This window comes from Bos mutus, chromosome 5 (assembly GCF_027580195.1).
Source record: "Bos mutus isolate GX-2022 chromosome 5, NWIPB_WYAK_1.1, whole genome shotgun sequence".
NCBI lineage: Eukaryota > Metazoa > Chordata > Mammalia > Artiodactyla > Bovidae > Bos > Bos mutus.
The window spans coordinates 66173310-66196981 of NC_091621.1; the positions used below are offsets into that span (position 1 = coordinate 66173310).

At 45.3% G+C, this 23672-nt stretch overlaps 1 protein-coding gene across 1 annotated transcript; it reads left to right on the forward strand.

Moving 5' to 3' along the window:
- Positions 1-45: 45 nt before the first annotated feature.
- CSRP2 (cysteine and glycine rich protein 2) lies at positions 46-19827 on the forward strand. Its single transcript, XM_005893633.3, has 6 exons — positions 46-176; positions 11417-11529; positions 14207-14375; positions 18013-18142; positions 18789-18882; positions 19517-19827. Exons 2-6 carry the CDS (start codon positions 11418-11420, stop codon positions 19591-19593), a joined length of 582 nt encoding a protein of 193 aa, XP_005893695.1. The 5' UTR covers positions 46-176; position 11417; the 3' UTR covers positions 19594-19827.
- The last annotated feature ends 3845 nt before the right edge of the window (positions 19828-23672 follow it).

A 23672-nucleotide genomic window follows, 5' to 3' on the forward strand; every position in this document is an offset into this window, starting at 1 on the left:
TTTAAGAGGTACCCGCGCGGCGCGGCAGGGCGCTGTGGGGTGGGGGCGGGGTGCACAGAGGCCACGCCCACGGGGGCTTTAAAAGGTACCCGCGCTCTCCGCCGGGTTGCCAGACTCCCGCCGCGGTTTCTGCGACCTGTTCTCCAACGCTCAGCGTGGTCCTCCTTCCGATTTGAGTGAGTAACCGGAGTAAGGCGATGGGGGTGTTTCGCCGATCCTGGGGATGGGGGGTCCCCCTTAGCCCCCCGGGACCCTCAGGCCGCCCTGCGGGCGCCCCCTCCCATCTCCTCTGATGTTACCATCGCGATCCCCATTTTTTCGTACCCCCTTCATCCTCCTCACTCCTGCGCCCCGATCCCCGCCATACCCCTCCACACACCTGCCCTGGTCCCCGCGGCCGCCCGAGACCTGCTCTCGGATCCCGGGTCCCCTGGGCAGAGAAATAATGGTGCGTTATCTCCATACCGGTTTTTCCGGGAGAGAGAGGTAGGGTCGAGAGTTTCGCGTGGCTGCTAATCCGCCGTTTAGTAGTCTTGGGCCCGCTCCTCCAGTGGCGCATTCTCTCTCCGCGAAGAGGAGGGCGGAATCCGAGTCCTGGGGTCTCCTGTGCCCCGAGTGTGCTGTGCGCTGAGGACGACCTTCCCAGGGGTTGGTTCGGAGCCCTGGGGGTGAGCAGGGGGCTCCCATAGCCGGTTGAACCCAGAATGCTTCCTCTGTTGCGGTACAGAGCTCCTGGTAGCCCTGTTGTTCGGTGGCCTCTGCCCACCGAGCGCCGAACCTTAAATGTTGAAGGAACGGGAGTGAAACGTCATATCGATCTGTCCCAGCTTTTTCCGGAACTTTCTACAATTCAGGTACAAACCGGGAAAGCAAGAATGCTTGTAAATTCTGCAACAGGTTCTGAAAATCACAACCGCGGTTCCAAAACTCCACGTAGGCAGCCCCCAGGGGGGAGGGGGGAGGGGGCTTTTCTGAGTCAGGAGACACCCACGTCTGCCCCACCCCCACCTCCCAGCCTGGACTTTTGTAGAACGGTATCTGTTTAAATGGTTACTCAAAATGTTTAAGCTGCTTTATTCGCGGTCCAGAGACCAGACTTGTTTTTCATTTTCATTTTATACATACTTTTTATTTGGGGTAATTTTTTAACTCGAGCAGTAAAAATGGCCTCTATAATTCTTAACTTTTCTAATTAACCTGTTTTAAAGCTCTACTTATAAAAATGCCAAGAATCCAAATAGGACAGCCACAGAGTTGGTTATAATTTGACTCAGATTTTCAGGAAAGAGCTGGGCAATAGATTCTAAAAGGGTAAATTTCACATACTCTGTGTGTGTGTGTGTGAGAGAGAGAGAGAGAGAGAGAGAAGGTTTATTGTTACTTGTAGCAAGGAAGGAGAATACTTTCCTAAAACAGTGTCTCCCCAACAGCAAAAGTGTCTCCCCAACAGCAAAACTGGGGAAGTTTTAAGCTAAGGGCACATGCATATTCATGAGGGGGCTTGAGCAAAGGAGAATTCAGCATAGAATTGGGACATAGGTCAACAGAGTCCAAGCCTTAGTCTATTGAAGTTGGGGGCGAGGGGCGAGGGGCGGGGAAGGGGGGGGGAGGGAGGGCGGTCAACATCATTATTTCATCTCCACCAGGGTGGGAGGGCCTTAGTTACTAGTCTCAGGACTTAATGAAACTCAGGTTCTTGATGCCTCATCTCAGAATTCACTGAGAAAGTATTAGGTAAGAAGTGGAGTATTTAGAGAGAAACACACTCCACAGACTGTTTCAGAAGGTGACAGACTGACATAGTTTAAAACTGTTATGTATTTAAGACATACTTTAAAAACTGCATACCAAACTAGAACAAATTTTATTAAGTCCTCTGTGGTCTCCCCCCACTATCTCATTGGTCATTGCCCTCTAAAACTGATTTTCTCTGATACTTTACCAGTATTTCTCAAGGTTCTTTCTACTCTGAATTCTAGTTTCCTTTTCTCTTTCAGAGTGAAGTTAGGTAGAGACAGGGTCTGCATCTCACGAGTCTTTGAAATTCACAGAACTTTGCTTGGGTATCTTAAACACTGTTGGACCAGAACCAGTACTGGTTAGCTGAATGAATGAATGAAAGTTTGAGTAAGATTGCAATTATAGAGAACAAAGATTTAATTGGACTCAAGCCACGTAAGTATTAGCAGCTTGGAGCTACAGTTTCTATCTTGAATTTTTTAATGGATTCCTCTAAATGTATTCACAAATACTGATTAATACTGGTATGTGCCAAATCCTGAGCTGAAAGCCATACTCTGGAAGTCTGTCCTGATGAAACCGCCAACTCACTTGGATCTTGAGGAAACTCTATTTTACATTAAAACAGCAAGAATGATGGCATAGAGTAAAAGTTGGCAGTAATAAAGGAAGAGCTTGAGAAACCTCAGTGCCACTGAATGTGGGGATCTGGGCCTCCAATTTTTCTTCTCTGTCAAAAATCAGGGAAATCAGATGAGCAGGATGAGCACGCCCACTGCAGGAGAGGAGGCATAGCATGGTGAGAAGGACAGGACTGACCAGTTGGGCCCAAATGCACATCCCAGCTTCAGCACCCACTGCTTTGATGACCTTAGGCAAGTTAGTTTACTCTTGGGTCTGTTACTTCATCTTATAAAATGGGTGTTGTAGCACTTACCTTGCAGGGGTTCTCAGAAGGCATGCCGTTCCTTGTACCATTCTGTACTTTGTTGAACACAGGGGTAAATGGCTATCAGCGAAAGCCTCCTCTGGGAGAGTGCTGATTTGGACAGTATTGCCTAGGCCTTGCTTGGAGGCCAGCTTTCTTCCCTTTTGCAGGTTTCCTCAACTGTGTCATTTCCTGGGCTGGTATTGCCTGGCATCCCTTGTGTTCTCTTGGATGGGGTTCCCTGCACCTGGGTTCTCGATTACTCAGGATGGTACTACCTAACTTCTTTGTGTCTTGGAACAGTTTGGCAGTCTAGTGAAGTCTCTGGACCCCTTCTTAAACTTTTTAAGTACATAAAGTACATGGTACTAAGTTCACCAATCCTCAGAGTTTCAGGGACTCTGTGGACCTCAGGTTAAGAACCTTGACTTAGGGGAGTTTTCTCAAAATGGATTGTGGAGGAGCCAGGCACAAGTTCTGATTGTTGAACATTTTAATGTAAGTCTTAGAGGAAGAACCAAAAGCTGTATATTGTAAACCATTCACAAAGGACATCAGGTTCCTTTGTTACTCATCTCATTGTGCCAACACTGCTACTAATTGTCCTCGACTAACAAGAAGACGACACATACCATTGAATACATTTCAGCCGGATGTCTTCCCAGTAAGGTTTCATTATGGCGTCTTTTCCAGAAGAGAAAAACAGAATCAAATCCTCACCCCTCCCACAGCAGGACAGAAAACACCCAATTTAAAAGAACTTGTTGAGAGTGTAGCATTGACATATATACGCTACCACGTATCAAACAACTAGTGGGAAGCTGCGCTATAGCACTGGGAGCTCAGCTGGGTGCTCTGTGATGACCTAGAGAGGTGGGGGGGGGGGAGGAGATACATCTGTCTGTATACATCTATGACTAATTCACTTTGTTCTACAGCAGAAAGTAATACAACATTGTAAACCAAGTATACTCCAATAAAAAAATTTTTTTAAATAAAAATACATTAATCTAAAAAAAAAAAAAAAAAGAACTTGTGCTAATAGGCCATGTCAGTCACTACTGTTTTGTGTTGCTAGCCATGGTTTACTTTTAGTGAAACATCAGTCAAGTAAACTCAATACAGTCTATTTAAATTTCATTGGTATTTTTAACTTGAATTGGTAATTTTTGGTTTCACAGTTATGAGCCACTTAATAATCTATACCTCAGCTTTCCCACTCATACAATGAGGATAATGATAATGATAATCCTCAGCTGTTACGAGGATTAAGTAAGTTAATATAAGTAAACTACTTAACATAAGTATAGTAAGCTTTACATTTGATTGATTTTTCTTAGTCGCATCCACAACTCTTTGTGACCCCATGGACTGTAGCCCACTAGACGCCTCTGTCCATGGAATTTTCCAGGCAAGAATACTGGGGTGGGTAGCCATTCCCTTTTCCAGGGGATATTCCCCACCCAGGGACTGAACCCGTGTTTCCTGCATCTTCTGGCAGGCGGGTTCTTTACCACCTGGGAAGCCCCAACCTTTACATAACTATTTCTAATTATTGTTACTTATCACATGGCAGACATTATTCTAAGTGCTTTACAAATATCGTCCAATCTCAAAACTGCCTTATGATGTAAATAAGCAGTATCTCCATTTTTAAAATGAGAAAATGAGCAGATCAGATAACCAACCTAAGATCTTTTGGCAAATAAACAGTAGTCTTGGCAGATCAATCTCAGTCTGACTGTATGTAAAAACCACACAAACATTAAATTGTCTGAGTAATTAAATATCTTATCATTTGCACAGATTCTGGACAGATGGAGGTCTGGCAGACGGAGGTCAGAGTGACCAAGCTGAGAGCGTAGTTGTATTCTAATGGGTGATTTGGCAGCTTGTCTCCAAATCTGTGTCAAGGATTTTGCTGTCCTCCGAGTTGAAGACATGAGTGGCAACAAGATATAGAAGCAGTAATGAATGGTGAGGGTGAGGTGAACACAGGAGTGCTTTTAGACAGAAGGGAGGTTTCCCTCAGGAGGAGGATGGACTTGGGAGAGCATTGAGGAGTGGTAGAGTGCTTTTTGGCTGAGAGCAGCCGTTTGGGTGTGAGATTAGCAGAGAGGACACTTAACTGCCAGTTGGCTGGATGAAGACACTGGGCAGAATGGAAGGCATCCCTGGGTGTAAGTTACAATTCACGCTCCAGTGATCTGAATGTTCTCCATCCTTAAATCAGACACTAGAGTTTGGGGGACAGCTTGTGGTTCTGGAGTCAGACATGAGTGGTTGAACCTAGATTTGCATCTTTGGAGGTCACTGATCTGAGCAAGTCACTTAACCCCAGAACATCTGCTAACCATATTTCAGGCCCACTGGTGCTCCTGAAGGAAAAGGAGGCCCATGTTTATGGAGCACAGGCTCTCTGCCAGGAACTTTACGAATGTTATTAATATCTCGTTAAATCCTTAACAGTCGTCCTATGAGAGACTGCTCATCCATTTCCAAGTTGTAGCTGAAGACATAAAGGCTCAGGGGATCAGGAACTTGGTTAAGATAGCAGAGCTGATCACCGACTTTCAGGCTTACAAGTGTCTGATTCTGAGTCCCACACTTTCTCTTCCTCCAGGAATGACGTAGAGGCAGCATGTGCACTGCAATTTCTATGGCCGACATAAAATAATAATCTTGAATTCAGAACCTTGACTGATCTCTGGAATCTTTTTTCAACATAGTTGCAGGAACCCGTATCAGTGAACAAGATGAAACTATCCTGGCATCCCTCTATCAGTAGACTTCCCAAACCCCTTCTGCGTGCGTCTGGGCTTTGGGTTATGTTATTTTGCTGTTACTTGTTTATATACCTCTACCACCAAAGCAGAACTCCCTGAGAAACTGGCACTCTCCCTTTACCCTTCTATCCTCCGCTCCCGACCCAGGATACAGCTTGTAAGATGCTGAGTTAATAGGTCTGCAGGAGAGCTGCACAAACAGTGCAGCGTTAGTCTTTATCAGCTGCTCCTGTGCTGCCAGAATTACTCGAGATTCAGAAATGAAGTCAGGAGTTAACTGGATGAGGGAGGGAAGTCAGTTTTCCTGATGTTTTAGAGGGATTAGGGGTATAAGGAAGGAATGGATGGACTCTGAGATGGGTAGGAGATGAGTATTGATAACAAAGACTGAACATGACTAAATACCGATGGTAAAGGCTACCAGTGATTAGATGCTGACTAGAAGGACATTTTCTCATCTGATTCTCTTAACAACTCTATATGAAAGGCACTGCTGTCCTCCTTTTGCACATGAGGGAAGTGAGACTGTTGACTCCAAAATCCATTTTCTTAGTTCACCCTGAGGCTGAGCTCTCCTGAAGCCCAGCTTGAGGATCTGGCCTTGGTAGAAGGAGCCCATCACTCAGATGCAGTCTCACTCAGATAAGGGATGTAGACTAATAAGAAGGTAGTTTGGGTCGAAGAAGAAAATTTTAGAATGGGCATTCATACATGAATGCTCGTGAAGCTTAATTTCCAATTATTTACAGCTCTCAAACTCTGGCCTCTTTAAAAACCACTGTGTTTGGGGACAGTTACATATTCTTTAACAAGTGACCCTGTCTGGATGTGGCTCAAAATGAAACTGGTTTATAGTAGATTGTCCTCTTGGGAAGTTATTATAGTATGATAACAAAGATTCTAGTATAATAACAAAGACCTGCATGTAGTCGTAAAGTGGCAGATCTTCTGGAAGCATTTAGAATCTAGGTTTATGAACAATTCACTCGGCATCAGAGCAATTAACTTAAATTGCAAGTGGTGACATGGAGACTTGAAATTCATGGGTTTGCGTCATTCAGATCCTAAAATAAGGCAGTTAGCGCAGCACAGGTGGGGAGAATGATGCCTCTGGCCACTGGCTATCTAGAGAATGAGCTAACTTTACCACAAGGTGACTCAGATTTAGACAGTAAGTTTCTTCTTGGGCTAAGTCTTATGGGTTCTGGGTGTGGTGCCTTTAGACTAGCGAGAAGCAGCAAAGAGAAACTGCACATAGGTGTTTGGATGAAGATCAAGTTTTTTTCATCCAGCACAGTGGATAAATCCTAGTGCTGGAACTCTTTCCGGTAATGAGAACCAAAGAACAAGATGAAAAACCGGAATTAGCCCCAGTGTGGCCTCTTTTGCAAGGTGTGTGTAACGTGGGATTTTCTTACCATTCTGTAAATTAATGCACAGTATCAGGGAAAGGCATGCAGACTGCTCAGTGCAAATCCAGTCTGCTGTGATTAATGTCAGCTGTTGTGGAGCAGTGCAGCCGGGAGCTTGTAGGAAAAATGAAGCTTTGCGTTTGTGTGTGTTTTAATATATGCATAGCAGTGCCAAGAGTGACAGGAATGGAAGATGGTCCCATTCCCTCTGCCAGATTTAGCAAATGTGCAGAGGGGCACACCCAAAGGTGTAAATTCAAACTTAATTTCATAGTCCCCACGAGTGCCAACTGCCATTTACTTGTGCATTGTAACGTCCCAGAAGGTTTATGAGTGACTGATCAGGTGACTTTTCTTTACGGCTGTTGCTCTGAGCTGTGTCCTATGGGTCCTGGTCAGGGGGTTTCCTCTAGGAAGACTCCTGGCAGGATGGACAGTATGAGATGCTCCCCCATCCTCAAGCTGCCAGTTACTGGATATCTGCCAAGAAAAAAATTTATGTATTTGTGTTTTATCTTCACAATATCTCTGTGAGGTAGAGGGTTACCTTCCCCCCTTCTTTTGCAGATAAGAAAGCCAAAGATTGCACAACCATTATAATAGTGAAATTAACCCAGGTCTGTCTAAATCAATGTTTTCCTTCATCTCTCCCTTCCTTCTTTGCCCTCCTTCTTTCCTTCCATTACAAAATATTTCAGACATACGAAACAGAGAATAACATAAGATACACCCAGCTACCCACTATCCAGCTTAACCAATAAACATAAATCCAGCTGGCTCTCTCTGAGGATGCCCTATTAGCCTGGCCCACAGGGAGCATTATTCAGAAACCCTGAGCAAAGCCTTTAAGCTGAGTGCAATTTTTAAAAAGTTAATGATTTGGAAATTGTGCTGAGAATCCAAGAATGTGACGGAGAAAAGTAGGGCAGTGCTACCGCTGTCTTCAAAAGATCGAATCGGGAAGTGTACAAACAAATTGAAAACGGAAAGATTCTTTTAAAACAATAGAAATTATGTATTTTAACATATGCCAAATACTCTGGTAGATGATGTGGGGGGAAGACAGAACTGTGATCCCCACCCCCAAAGGAAGAAGTTCTTAAAATGCTAAGCTGAATAGCTATTGGATAGGTATTTCCCCAAAAGATGACTACTTACCTTTGACTGGCATGGTGTGTACAGCAGGAATCAGACTTGACTTATAAGAAGTGAATTTATATAACCCTGAATTGCATAAGAAAAGGGAGGATGTTCTTCCTTTTTTAAAAGTCCCGAGTTGCTCTACAGCAGAGAGAAACATAGAGTGACAAGTTAGTTTTGATGTATTTTTAGATGCTGTTCAAAGAAAACCCAGGACAGTGTTAGTCTTGATAGAAGTCTAGCTCCTGACAGGTGATTGCTCCAAAGTAAATATGATACACATTGGTGGTACCATGACACTTTCGAATGCGAAGAGAAGGGCCTTGCCAATAATGTATTTTAAAAGCCAGCTAGGCTGTTGATGTTTGGGATCCGATTTTAAGTCACTACAGCATCATTACCTACAAGTCTGGCTTTGGTGTTTGGATACCTCAGAATCATGGGGTTACTTCCAGCAGATGTCTGTTGTATCTGTGAGCATTCCAGAACACAGGTAACTTTGGAGCCATGGGGCAAGGTCATTACATTAACTCTGCTCCAAGCTCAAGCCAGGGAGGGCTGTTGGAGCCAAGCTCTGTGTCAAGTTCTGCAGTTGGGCTCAGGTTTCACTGTGGATTTAAACAACGGAGCATCTGTCTGCAGGGACGGGAATGAGAATTTATGCAACTACTAAAGGACAGAAGGAAATGGCACCCCACTCCAGTACTCTTGCCGGAAACTCCCATGGACAGAGGAGCCTGGTAGGCTGCAGTCCATGGGGTCGCAAAGAGTTGGACACGGGACACGACTGAGCAACTTCACTTTTCAGTTTCATGCATTGGAGAAGGAAATGGCAACCCACTCCAGTGTTCTTGCCTGGAGAATCCCAGGGACGGGGGAGCCTGGTGGGCTGCCGTCTATGGGGTCGCACAGAGTCGGACACGACTGAAGCGACTTAGCAGCAAAGGACAGCATGCAGATATATCCCATTGGTGCTGGGTATCGATCCTATACGATGCCTTCACAGGAGCCTGGTAACATGTGTGGACCCCAGGAATTAATCTCTTCCTGTCTGAACAAGGGAAATAGGCTTTCTGCAAGTTGAGGCCAACAGACAGTGATAACTGGTCCCATCAGTCAGGCCTTGGTGTGTCTCTTTGTGTGTTGCTGCTGCTGTTTATTTCTGAGACCAGGGGCTCTATCTCCCAAAGGGAATTTATTGGCTCATATAACTGAAGAGCATGGGATACAACAAGGTGAAGCTGAAAAGCATCTAGTTTCTCTGTTTTCCTCTATGCTGGCTTCATTCTTAAGTTTTCTTGCAGACAGCTGCTAGCAATGCCCCTCCTGCATTCGCCCAGTTAGTTGTAAACCAAAGACCAGGTTTCACTTCCATTGAACTGGCCTGGGGTCCTGTGCCTGGTCCTAAACCAGTCATCACGGGGGATGCAGTGATCTGACCGGTATGACGAGTCGCATGTCCAACCCTGGAGTGGAGGGTAGAGTCAAACCCCTCTAACCCAGGGCTTCTCAAACCGTCTGTGATAAAGGACCATTCTCTTTAATTTCCAAATAGAGACTGACTGTCTGTCCTCTGTCCAACAAGATGAGTCCACTGGTCATGCTCTTGATTGTTGTGGCATAAAACTGCGGAAAGGTTTCTAAATGCTTACCTGCATGTTGTCTTGAATTGGTAGCAAGCACCGTGGACTGTCTCCAGGAAACTGCATTTAGTAAGTCTCTTAAACCACATGTGCCAAGAAAGAGATGGCTGCTTCCCTGGAGAGAATCTGAGGAAAGTATTCCCAGAAGAGGGGTCAGAGAAGGCTGGGTACCAGCAGGGTGCCCAACACGGTGATTAATTCTGTCAGGCTTTCTTGTGGAAAGACCTCACCTCAGTGTTCAGGAAGCCTTGCGTTCTGGATGGTCTAAATGGTGTAGGATGGTAAGTGGGATGGGAATTTTCTCCATCCTCCTTTTTAATCTTAAGACTGAAGGTTCTTCAGTGTTTTGCTTAAGAAGCTGTCCCTGTCCCTTCTTTTTCTGGCCAGATTTGAGTTAGTCAGGATGTCCCAGCTTTCTTAGCCAGCTGTGAACACTTCGTACCGAGGCCAGCCGCTCATCCAAGGGGACGCAACAGACAAGGGCTGCAAACACTACTGACTGAAGGGAAGTCTGGAAATGACGGTGGAAGCCAAAGGGATCCTGGTACTGTGTTTTTAGATACTGTGTTGTAGGTACTGCAGGGCTGACATAACATGCTGTCTTTACAGGACAACTGTAACTGGCAAAGGCAGTCGAGCAGGTTGGCCATTCAGAACTAGGCATTTTAAACTGGGTCCAAGCAGACCAAGTCATTGAGAGAGAGACGAGAACACGCTGCCCTACATCATAGCAGGACAGCCAAGGATTTCAGCTTCCAGCTGCTCTGCCACAAGTCACACTGCGTGTGCTCAGTTGCTCAGTCGTGTCTCACTCTGTGCGACGCTGCCATGCTCCTCTGTCCATGGGACTGCCCAGGCAAGAATACTGGAGTGGGTTACCATTTCCTCCCCCAGGGGATCTTCCTGACCCAGGGATCGAACCCAGGTCTCCGGAGTCTCTTGCTTTGGCAGGTGGATTCTTTACCACTGAGTCGCCTGGGAAGCCCCATCAGGCCACACTACTTAGGAGGTTTTTCTGACACACTCAACGAGAATTCACTTCACCAGGAAGGGGACTGGCAACATATTTTGTATGGACGGACAGACCCATCAGAGAGGGATAGCCAGCTGTTGGCTGGACCGGAGGACACTGGATTAGTGAGGCACAGAAGCTTATATGGTCTCCATCTGGATGGAGATCTGTTGTGGTTACAGCCGGGCTCCACCCACGCAGTTGTGCTAGTCAGATAAACAACTGTTTATGCTGTGAACTCCCGTAACTTTACAGAAGATACACAAATTCAGCACTTGCTTCCTCCCTACAAAGTGTGTCATAGTTTGTGTATGTTAAATGGTTAAGAGTTTGGCAGTGTTACAATGAAGTAAACATGTAACAAAAAGCTCTGCCCTTCAGCTGAGTTTTCAAACAGTTCATTACAGCTGGCTGCGCTGGTGGGGTGTTTGCCTTTCCGCTCCCTACACTGCTTTCTTAAAGCCTGTGGATGCGGGTGGCGGTTTGTTTTGTGCCTGGCGACCTGCACTGATGTATTGTCCTTTGTCCTGTAGCAGGAAAAAAACCTGTTTGTGACAACCCCGTTTCCTAGTGAAAGAGCTATAATTTGGGAGGCAAGATGAGGTTATGTGGAGGACCCGCCCGTCTTTGAAAGGTGTGGTCGGGGCAGGTTATAGAGAAATGAACGCTGTCCCCCGGGTCTAAACAGCCCTCCGGGGAACCTGTGCGGCGTCTCGTCGGGTAGGGGCCCGTCCTAACGATGCTCTCTTCCGCAGGATGCCTGTCTGGGGAGGTGGCAACAAGTGCGGGGCCTGTGGGAGGACCGTGTACCACGCCGAGGAGGTGCAGTGTGACGGCCGGAGCTTCCACCGCTGCTGCTTCCTGTGCAGTGAGTCTCCCTGAGCTCGGACTCGCGTGTGGGAGCTTCCATTCACCTACTTCAGGAAGAGGCTGCTTCTGTTAACAAAGCTGACACCAGCAGTCCCAGTGGTTTCTGCCTGTCTGTCCTCCTGGACAGTGCATGCGCCCAGCCTCCCAGCAAGGACAGCGAGCCAGACACTCAGCCTGCGTCCCCACAGCACTTCCCCTCCACTCGGCTCCCATGCACGTTATCAGTTATCACGTCTGTCTCCCCTGCCACACCCAGAGCACGCGGGTGTCTGTGGTTTGGCGTCCAGCACAGTCCCTGGCGCATCCCGGGGCTTGGCTCCAATCCCCGGATGAACGGCTCACTCCCTGTCCGCTCCGGCTTTCTCGTCCTGGCCGACCTCCTCCTCTTTGAAACCTACTGGCGGGTTTCTCAGCATGTCAGTCGTTGAAATTCACATGTCTAGAAGCTCAGATCCTGACTTCTCTGATAGTGAATATATACAGTTCTCTCTTGTTAATGATGTCCTAAATTTGAGGGAAAGGAACTAAGGAAATGAGAATACCATAGAATTTGTGGGGAATTCCTGTTGTTTCTGGATGGAGAATGAGCAGAGTGTCTGATGAAGACAGGAAGTAGCCCATGAAACAGCACATGCCCAACTGCTCCATGGAGGAGCAGTACCTGATAAGGAGAGAAAGAGGATAGGAGAGAAGCCCCCCACCCGCCACGCTGCAGACTCCTTCTGAGGACCACCAAGTCTTCAGTCTTAAAACGGGAGAGTAGCTGCTTCAGAAAACTCAACGTTAATCAGCTTGACTCAAATGACAAATTTTCTTTAATGAAGGATTTGTCACATGAGGAACCCTCCCATCCGTGCAGCTTATCTGCCATCGCTAGAGTACCGTGCAGTGAAAACTACTGTTAGGAGTTCTGTATGTTTTTTAAAAAAAAATTAGTTACACTAAGGAATAAGGAATAATCAGAAAGAACTTCCCTCACAAATTTTAGTCATCCTTTTCCTTCTAGGCACCAACACTGAAGGCATCTGGACCTTTTTATACAGCAACTGCTTTGCAGGCGGTCAGAGACAGACGAGAGAGTTGCAGCTACACAGAATACAAACAGCATATGAGTGTGTGCTCTGTGCACCTCCATAGCAGCTCGCATTCCTCAGATTTGGTTTAACCATTTCGTCTCTTAGAAGTTAATTTTCTTTTAAAGGAATCTAATTTTTCCATAGCTTCGTACCAAGAGAGTGTAAGAACAAAGAGGAAATGCAAATACTTGAAAAATTGTTCTTAGTTTCCTCTAGGTTAAGCCATGATGTCTGCACCATAATCAAGCCAGTGTTTATTAAATGTCAAGGTCATCACTGGTCATTTTTATTACTCTTTCCTAATATTTGCCTCTGCTGACTAAAGCCTTTTAAGGAAATAATTTAGAGTAGTTTATAGACCTAGAATTTTACTGCATAGAATGCAGATGAGGCCTTAGGGGGAGGGGCTGGTTCTCCAGTAAAAATTTCATATATTTAAACTTGTTCTGGTTCATACATACGTGTTTAAAGTTTTTTTCTGTGTATTCTGTGAAGGGTGTTTGTTCTTTAGCAGTGTACAATTTTAGGTTCACTCTGTCTTTAGGCAGACATATGTATGTCAGTACTTGAGCCTCAGCATCAAGGTTCAAAGGTGATGATAGCATTCTGTTCTACCAGAGAAGACTTCAGTCTAAGAGAACAGAAACTTCACCATCCAGCTCTGCCCTGAAGCAGCCAGCTGGCCACGTCTCCCTGCCCCTCTGTCTCTCCTCTTTCCATCTCTTCTTTAAAGGGGGGGACCCCCTCCTCTATCGCACTAGGGCGGGCTTTCCTGCTGCCCAGCTGTGCTACCAGTGAGCTTTCTCACAGTTTGTTTTTTTTCTCCAGCTTAATTGCAGTTTTAGAAAGTGAAATAATGTCTGGATAAAACTTGATGACATTTGGCAGTTTTATGAAGTGGGATACGTGGAAATGTCTTGTGGTTAAGAAATCCATCAAGAAAGAATGTGTTCCCCTCTGGGACTGAAGGGAGACTTGAAACCACTTGACGATTTTCAGACGTTACTTATCACTGCTGGAGAAGCTGGTGGTGAGATGCGAGAAGACTGTTTTTTCCCTTCCAGACTAGTGATGAAAACTAGAATTCTGGATTTAAAACTGTTTTCATCCCAGGAGGTGCTTTTGGGGGAGGAGGAGCTGCAGAGGCAGCCCCTCCCCCCTGTCAAGGCACTCCTGCCCTTTTGTTCTTTAACAATACTTGGATGAAGGGGATGAAAAGACTGAGTGTTGAGGGCTAGGAGCAAAGGCCTGGGCACAAAGCGCTAGCTCTGGTGCTTTTGTGCACGAATCACAGTCACCTCTGAAACCTCTCTCCCTCCTGCCTGGGAGGCAGATCCTACCACAAAGTTTGAGGCTTCAGGATGTTAACATTCTAATGTATTTCTAATGCAAACCATCATATAGGTGGAGGAAGGCAGATCGTTCTCACAGATAACTGAGCAGTCCAGACACCGTTGGGTGGCTTTTGGGAAGCAGAGAATAAAGCAGGAATGAGAGCCTGTGCCTTTCCCTTTTCTAAGTTTTGTGTCAGCCCTATCATTGTTCTAAGGAAAAAGGCATTTTGGGCACATTTTTTAAGTCTAACTTTTTCCCCCTCAGTGGTTTGCAGGAAGAATTTAGATAGTACAACAGTGGCAATTCACGATGAAGAAATCTACTGCAAATCCTGCTACGGAAAGAAGTACGGGCCAAAAGGCTACGGGTACGGCCAGGGCGCAGGCACCCTCAACATGGACCGGGGCGAGAGGTTGGGCATCAAGCCCGAGAGGTGAGTCAGGCCTCTGACCGGCAGGGAGGAGGAGTGGCCATTCATGTGGCTTGATGAGCAGCGGAACCTGGGTGTTTCCAGGTTTTTAGCTTGAAATAATCAAAGACAATGACTCAGATTTACTGCTGTTCTTTAAGCTTGAAATAATGGACAGTTTTGGACCTGGCAAAGCTCTTATTAATTATTCTAGTGATGTGCAGTCCCGGTTTATAGCATTCTGAGCTGTATCAAGGAGTCATGATATTCTCAAAAGCAAGTGCTACTTTCACAGCGCTTCAAAGATGTCAGATGTAGTGTCGGAATCAGATGCGTTTCTCCTGTGCAGTTACGCAGTCGGCGACGATTCCTCAGTCACTCCCTCCATGCCAGAATGCTTCCTCACCAAGAAGTGACTTTTCTTTAGCTTACTTAAAACTGGAAATTATTTCCCGTGTTTGATTCTATGAGATGAGTTGCTATTAAAGGTGTCAGTACCCAAGTAAGCCAAGTGCTAATAAATCTGCTAAATTTTAGTGATACATGTTGAGACTAATTTCTTCACATAAAACTTATTCCTATTGTTGACCCAATAATTCCCTCATTTGAACTTCGTATTTTTCACATCCACTTTTATACTGAAGAAGCCAAAAGTGGTGTAATAATCCTGTAAGATGGCCTTTCCCTTGGACAAGGCCATTAATTGTGCCCTTACTCTAGACTGGACACGATGCAATAATATATGGTAACTCATATACCTCTCACAGTCCTATAAAGTAGGGCTTCCCATCTTAGGAACAAAGTAAGACAGAATTAAGTGATTTGCCTACAGTCACACTGCTAGTTAACTGTAGAGCCTGGAACAGTGTAACTCCAAAGCTTATACTCTTAAGCACAAGGCATTATGGTATGCCTGAAATAATGTCTGCTGAACATGTATGTTCATTCTGTATAATCTTCATAGTAACTCTGAGTTTAGATACTTTGTCCCTGTTTTATAGACAGGGCACTAAGGCTCAGTTCACACAGATAAGTAGCAGAGCCAGGATTTGAACATTTGTCCTCTTGGCCCCAAACCTGTGCTCCTTTCTGCATCGAAGCCCACCTCTCTCTCGTTTCTTCTGCTCTCTGAGCCATGGTGCCTTGCTGGGCGTCAGCTGTACCAGGACTGACTCATTCACTGCTGCATGCCGTCACTTGCAGGAAGGCCAGCTTACCTCTGACTGCGTTAATGTTCACTGTTCTTGTTCTGCTCTTTTCCAACTTGTTAAAATCCATTCTTGTTCCCCAAGATTTTATTTCAAGCACAGATCTGTCCAGCTTCCCCCTAAACAGAGCTCATCCATGACCCCAAAGTGAGTCAGTGACTGTGGCCATAGTGGTAAAGCCACAAGGACCAGTGGCCCCTCCTCTGTGTCTGCTCTTCCCACGTCCTCCAGTAACTGGCCAATGTTCCAAGCTGGCCTGTGTGATCTGTGCCCTCCCCTCTTCCCTGTGTTAGCCTGGCCCTGTGCCATGCATCCAGCAGGACTAGGTGTAGGCTTTCCTTTTCTGGAAGCCTCTCTCAGTGACTGCACTCTGGGAGCACCTGTGGTCTGGAAGGCCCCCATGTGGTCAGCGCAACAGGTGTGGGGCGCACACAGCTCCGGGAGAATTTCTTGACGAGGCAGCACTTGGGGCAGGGACATCTTCATTGGGCAGACCTGTATTTTTTTAGTTCAGGCTCACCAATTTACTAATACTCTAGCCCTTCAGCAGGTTATTCAACACATAAGCCCATGTTTCCTCATCTGACATTCAAGGTAACAATTAACCATACCTTCTGAGGTTGTTAGTTCCCTGGTGACTCAGATGGTAAAAGAAGAAGCCAAAACTGCATGCAATGTGGGAGACCCAGGTTTGATCCCTGAGTCAGGAAGATCCCCTGGAGAAGGGCATGGCAACCCAGTCCAGTATTCTTGCCTGGAGAATCCCATGGACAGAGGTGGGTCGCAGTTCATGGGGTTGCAAAGAGTCAGACATGACTAAGCGACTTTCCCTTCCGAGGTTGTTGGAAGGAAGGTGGAAGATAATCCACGTCAAGTTCTTCTCAGTAGGACTGGCAGATCTGGAAATTTTTCTTGGAGAACACGTAACTACAAGTGTTGGATACAGTGAATAGCTTTTAAAGATCACAAAGTAGGTGGGGGTGTCCTTTGGTATCTGCAGGGGGTTGGTTCCAGCACCCTTACAGATCCCAAACCCGAGAACGCTCAGATTTTACACAAAAAGGTGCAGTATTTGCATGTCGCCCACACATCCTCCCAAGTACCTTTAAGTCACCTCTGGATGACTCCTAAGACCTATTACAATGTAAGTGCTATGTAAATAGTTGCTGCTATGTGGTAAACTCAGGTGTTACTTTTGGGAACTTCCTGGAATTTTTTTTCTTGAATATTTTCAGTCTGAGGCTGCATCAGTCTGTGGATGCACAACTTGTGGATAAAGAGGGCTGACTATATATATATATATACACACATACATACAGTGGGTGGTGGATTTTTAAAAATATGCCCATTTACAGACAGTTCAATCCTGTGAATTAGTACTGTGAATTGGTATTTGTTGCTTAGAATAAAATTTCCAGTGGCCACATCAAACATGATTCAAGAAATTCTGTGCATGAAACAATTTGCTGCTGCTGCTGCTAAGTCGCTTCAGTCGTGTCCAACTCTGTGCGACCCCATAGACGGCAGCCTACCAGGCTCCCCCGTCCCTGGGATCTCCAGGCAAGAACACTGGAGTGGGTTGCCATTTCCTTCTCCAATGCATGAAAGTGAAAAGTGAAAGTGAAGTTGCTCAGTCGTGTCCGACTCTTAGCGACCCCATGGACTGCAGCCTACCAGGCTCCTCTGTCCATGGGATTTTCCAGGCAAGAGTACTGGAGTGGGGTGCCATTGCCTTCTCCGATGAAACAATTTAGGTAGGTGGAAATGTAGAAACTTGGAGATGAAGATATTAACAATACATGTGAAGTTTGAATAAACTGTCTTATGAAAAGGCGGTATTTCTCAATAAACATTTCATTTAAAATATAAACGTAAGTTAATAAAATATAACTAGGACAAGATTGTTTTCCTAGGTGGAAAAACTGACACTTAGCTACCCTTTGCTGAATGCTAACTATTGTCTTATCTGCTATTTATACTTTCCCCCAATATATTGGGGAATTAAATAATCCATAAAACATACTTAATTTTCATAATTCTACCTATATGCAGAAACTTGACTGCTTAAACTACCACTGATTTTTTTCTAAAGAAGCTAGTTGTTAATTCCAATGTTATATGAACAATAATAATAATATGAATGTGGGGTGCACATACATGCTATGGTAGGTAGCTTAAGTGTTTAGTGCTGAGGATTCCATGAATTCTGATGAGTTTAGACTCAGAGGGACAGATACTTACGTCTGGAGCCTTGTCTGACTTTTGGTAACAATAATGAGCCTATAAATAGACGGCTAGCCCCTGGGATTTCCTTCTTGCCCTGTCCTGGCCTGTGGAGGCCTCCAGCCAAGGACAGTAGAGCAGTTACATCCGAGTTCTGTTGTGTCTGCCTTGTGGCTTCTGAGAGCCTTTTGGGAAATCTTACCTAGTTCCTTTCTTCCCCCTTCCACAAGTGTTCAACCTCACAGGCCGACAACAAATCCAAACACTTCTAAATTTGCTCAGAAATATGGAGGTGCTGAGAAGTGTTCCAGATGTGGGGATTCCGTATACGCTGCCGAGAAGATCATTGGAGCTGGAAAGGTGAGGTGCTGTCTAGAGTCAGTAAGCCCGCTCTCTGCTCCCTCTCTCCCCCAGGTCCCTTCAAGGCCCACTCAGGCACTCTGCCTTATAAATAAATGCCTTGAACTAAACTTTTTCTTAATCAAATTTCCATCTGAATCATTAATTTTTTGAAGTGATCCCCTTGTTTGACAGATCACATCCATGTTTAACAGAAACTTGTTTTTATGGGGGGGCACTTATGAAGGTGTTAACGAATAAAACAAGACTTTTAACACACCTGGACTGCACAGGTTTTTCAGTGTGGTGAAAGGGAAAAAACAAGAAAGGAAGCATCAGGGCACCTGATGCTAATGCAGTTTGGAAGAGTTGCTCGAGCACATCTCCTCTCTAAGCTGCTGTGTTCTCAACCACGGAGGAGGTGGTCTTTACAGGGAGCCCACTGCGCCTGCAGCCAGCCTTCGGACAGCTCTTAGGGAAATGGCCCTTCTGTGGCACAGCTCCCACTCCGTGTCTTCTGTGGATGAAGTTTGAACTGAGCGCCTCCGCAGGCAGCCGAGCATGTGGAGAGTCTGGTCTTAGCCTGGCTGGGGCTCACCCACAGCAGTCAGGAGCCCATGTGGGGTTGATCTTCCAGCACCTAAACTTACTCATTCTTCTCTTCCAGCCCTGGCACAAAAACTGTTTCCGATGTGCTAAGTGCGGGAAGAGTCTTGAGTCAACAACTCTGACTGAGAAAGAAGGTGAAATCTATTGTAAAGGTATAATTTAACTTCAGTTACTGCTGTCCATATGAATATCCTGTACTGGCTATTAGTGAAGGAAATGTCACCAGCAGGGGGAAAATACTTTAAAAGTGGGGAAAAGGTGGGCATAGTGCCACTGGGAATTTGAAAAGATCTAGGGATGCTTACAGAGAACAGAAAACCACAGAACATTCTTGAGGACACGGCCATTAAAAACGCCTCTACATAAACAGCAGTCTTCTTTCAACTTAAATGTTTTAAGCAAAACAAATGAATATATGAAGGTAATAGACAAATATATAACTAGTCTGGTCCCAACTTGCAACTCAGTTGCGACTATGAGCTGAATCCTAGCGAACTAGAACACTCAGACTTGAATTTGCAGCTTTAAGATAGTTACTGTAAGGCAGAGCCAGCAGGTTTTTATAATTTACAGAGGTTTGTTGATACATGGGTCTTAAGCAGTGCTAGCAAAGCAGAGACGACAGCCCACCAGGCTCCCTTGTCCCTCGGATTCTCCACTCCAGTGTTCTTGCCTGAGTCGCACAGTTGGACACGACTGAAGCGACTTAGCAGCAGCAGCAGCAGCAGCAGCAGCAGCAGCAAAGCTTAATGGACTTGCACTAATTCTTCCCTTTTCTTTTTGTAGGATGCTATGCGAAGAACTTTGGGCCCAAGGGATTTGGCTACGGCCAAGGAGCAGGGGCCCTTGTTCATGCTCAGTAGAGGTGCAAACCCAGAACCAAGAAAGATCACACACTGAGAATCTCTACACAATCTAGGCACAGATAATCTAACACTAAACTACTGTGAAATTCTGCAGTACTGAAGTACTGTATGTTGCCCTGTACTTGGATAGGCTGGCTGACTAGTAGGAAGACAGCACTGTATCTTTTTGCTTTTATTCATCAGTATTTCAAGAACTATTTCTTTTACATTTTAAATAAAACTCCAGCTTGATTTGGGTATTCAGTGTCTTTCAGTTAACCTTTTGGAGGACTGCTGTGATGTTGGCTAGTGTAAAACTAACCAGTGGGTCCCCACCTGCATTTTTATTGGTTAATAAGCATCTACCTACCCCATTACGTGGCTGACTCACCAGGTTAATCTCTGCATTACAGCTGTTGGAAAGGATGGCTCTCCAAGCGGCAAGTGTGCCCGAAGTGAGGGTTGCTAGGCAACAGGCCCACCATGCCCGCGCCTCAGAGCTGGCATTTAGCAGTGCAGAACCCCTGCCTGCCCGCCCCCTCAAGCTCAGGGGGCGCACTTCTGCTGCTGGATGCAATCTCCTAAAACATGGCTCCTAGACAACCTGCACCAGTCACCGGAGAGTATCAGAAGGCAGGTTCCGAGGCCCCACAGCAGCAGAACCTCCAGGAGTGAGGCCACAGAAGCCCTTCTGAACAAGCTTCTCAGAAAGGCACACTGACCCAGCGAGGGCACACTGTTAAACAAAACACTTAAAAATTCTTTGGATTTATCTAGGTAATTACAAATAGCTACCTATAGACAACTACAGAATCTGAGGCTTAGTGTGACTTTTTTTTAAGACTCCCCACTCTCATCTGATAGATGGTGAATTACTAATCCACGAAATGGGCGATTATCTTGCAAATTTCAGTTCTGCAAAATCAGCAAAGAATGTTACATTGTCCTGGCACATTCAGCTGGCTCAAGGAGAAAACGAATATTAGACTATATGTGGTATATTTCCATTATTTCTCCAGAAACTTTTAGTTCATTATCAAAGACTCAATCAACCCTTTATTTTTCAGGAGTAGGGTGTGAAATTGTTCTGTAATGTGTAATTATAAAATTGAACCAGCCTAGTGTGTGAATATATCTTAATCTTACATAACCTCAAGAAAAGGGAAAAAGTCAGAAACTTACTGGGAAAAGGCTAGTTGAGGATGTACCAGGTGAAAACAACTCATGATTATTTACATCACAGCCTTGAACACTTTGCATGTTCCATAAGTTAGGTTTCACTGTGAGAAAGGGGACAGCGGGCTGGGGAAGTTAATTAACAATAAGGGACAGATTTCCGTGGGGGTCCAGTGGTTAAGAACCTGCTCGCCAGTGCAGGGAACATGGGTTTGATCCCTGGTCTGGGAAAATTCCACATGCCTCAGGACAACTAGGCCCATGTGCCACGACTACTGAGCCTGTACTCTAAAGCCTGCGTGTTGCAACTGCTAAAGCCTGCTTGTCTAGAGCCTGTGCTCTGCAACAAGTAGTCCCTGCTTGCCACAACTAGAGAAAGTCTGCACAGCAACAAGACCCAGCACAGCCAAAAAGAAATAAGTAAAAATCAAAACAATAAAGGATATAGGATTATGAAGACTTATGTAATAAATTGAAATTCTGTGGCAGTTTCAAATGTGTACAAATTCTTTTGACAGCTGGATCAAAAGATGGGAGTCTAATTAATTACCCAACTTTAGTGACTCATTTTTAACAGTATATATAATGGACCAGACTAGGCTAGAAAAGACAACACAGCTGCCTGCCTCTTTCTCTTGAGATGCTTACTCTTGGCAGGGAGGCCACGTGTAGCTGTTACAGCCATAACCTCAGCTAAGATCTCCCTCGTCAGACAGTATCACCAACAGCCTGCAGACTGTTCCAGTGCCCAGTTTTTTGAACCATCCCTGTGGATACCAACTGGTGCAAAGTGAGTTATTCCTGTTGAGTTCTGACTAAATTGCAGATCTGTGAACAAAAGTGCCTTTTTAAGCCACTAAACGTTTCGGTGCTAGAGATGATCAGAATTTAACCACAGAGCCAACATTCCCAATGCTACTAGGTTTCCCAATCTGTACTGCAGATGCGAACAGATATTCACGAGGAAAATACACGAAGTCGTCAGGCACCTGATAATTTGAAATTTAAAGTTTAGACGCCCCCCCCCCCCATTCAGAATTAAACTTATTCTTAAATTGGGAGCCATGGCAAAACAGCTACTCCAAAACTATAAAGGTTCCAGTGGTTCCAGGAGTAGAAACAGAAATTTGGCTTTGAGCAGGCTCTGTTCTGACAGGCATCACTTTCATCATTTGGAAGTAGAGCAATAGGGTAGTCCCAAATTAATCCAAATGTGGTATTAAAGTGTTGCATGGTAAATATCAATCTTTTTGTTTTAAAAATGACACACTTGGGATATTTTCAGGCCCCTGTGGTGCTTTGGTACATCTGCTGACAACTCTAGCTCACAAGGGCTTCCCTGGTGGCTCAGATGGTAAAGAATCTGCCTGCAAAGCATGAGACCCGAGTGCGATCCCTAAAAAGTTTTCATGATCAAGTTTAGGGAGCGTTACAACCATCTCTGTCTGTACCTATGTTCCTTTAGATTCACAGTGCACATCGGCATATTGAAGTCTTGAGATCTTGAGGTGAGAAGTCTGTTTTAACTTAAAGAAAGCCTTGCATGGAATTAACTGTTGGTGGAACCACTAACATCTCAAGGAACAACACTGGGAAATGATGGCTTGGACCACTGGTTCTCCAACTTTCTGACCCCAGGACCTCTTTACATTCTTCAGTTACTGAGCCCCCCACCCCCACCCCTCTGCAAAGAGCTTTTGTTTATGACAGTTAAATCTGTCATTACTTTCCATATTAGGAAATTTTTAAAAAATTTAAAAAATACATTAGCTCAGACTTATGGTCAAGTTGAGACTGACAGGAACCAGATTCACCTCACCTCAAACAATCAAAAATAAAGACAAATTACATGAAAAAAAAAATACGATTTTGAGAACTGACAATAGGCAACAAAGGATAGTTAAGGGGAAAATGAGGTCAGCCTTGAGATTAGCAAGCTTATTACTCTTTTGACAGCTTCTGGGCTATAGTGCAAGGAGGGGGAATAATGAGGGAGCTGAAAGGCACCCCAAGTTGAGGAGACGGAGCTGAGGGTCCGAGGGACCAAGGTGGCTAGAGTGGAAGGGGCTGCAGAGAGCTGCACAGAGCAAGAACCCCAGGCATTCGTAAAGCCCCGCCTAGCCCCCGACGTGAAGTCTTCAGCTGCATTCTGGACTGAACCTGCGTGTGAGGTAATACTCAAGAGTATGGAAAAGCCATCTGAAAGGTTTAGACAGAACAGCGTACGGTGCTCATACAGAGCTGGGGATAGTGCCTGCTCTCACCAGTGAGCTTGGGAAGTGTGACTCGGAACTCTGGATGGAACACACAGTCTTGCTTCAGTAATGGGGAACAATTAACCCTAAACTGAACACTGCTCTGGCCCTGCCTTAAAAACCCCTGCTTATCAGCAAAACTTGAAAGGATCAAAGTTTCCAAATAATTGCATCCCAGAGCAATGCTCTGGAATTTCTACAGCAATAAAAAATACCCAGTACTCAGTTTCTAGTGTCTGGCATCCAATCAAAAATTACCAGGCATTTGCAGCAACATGGATGGATCCAGAGCTTGTCATACTGAGTGGAGTAAGTCAGACAGACAAGGAAAAATATCATATGACATCCCTTATATGCAGAATCTAGAAAGAAATGATTCAAATTTACAAAACAGAAACAGACTCATAGATTTAGAGAAAGAACTTATAGTTGCTGGGGGTGGGAGGAAGGGCTAGTTAGGGAGTTCAGGATCCCCATGTACACACTGCCGTATTTAAAATGGATAACCAGCAAGGAGGGCCTAATGTACAGTATAGCAGAGGGAACTCTGCTCAATGTTATGTGACAGCCTGGATGAGGGGGAGGTTTGGGGAGAATGGGTACTTGTATATGTATGGATGAGTCCCTTTGCTGTCCACCTGAAACCATCACAACATTGTTAATTGG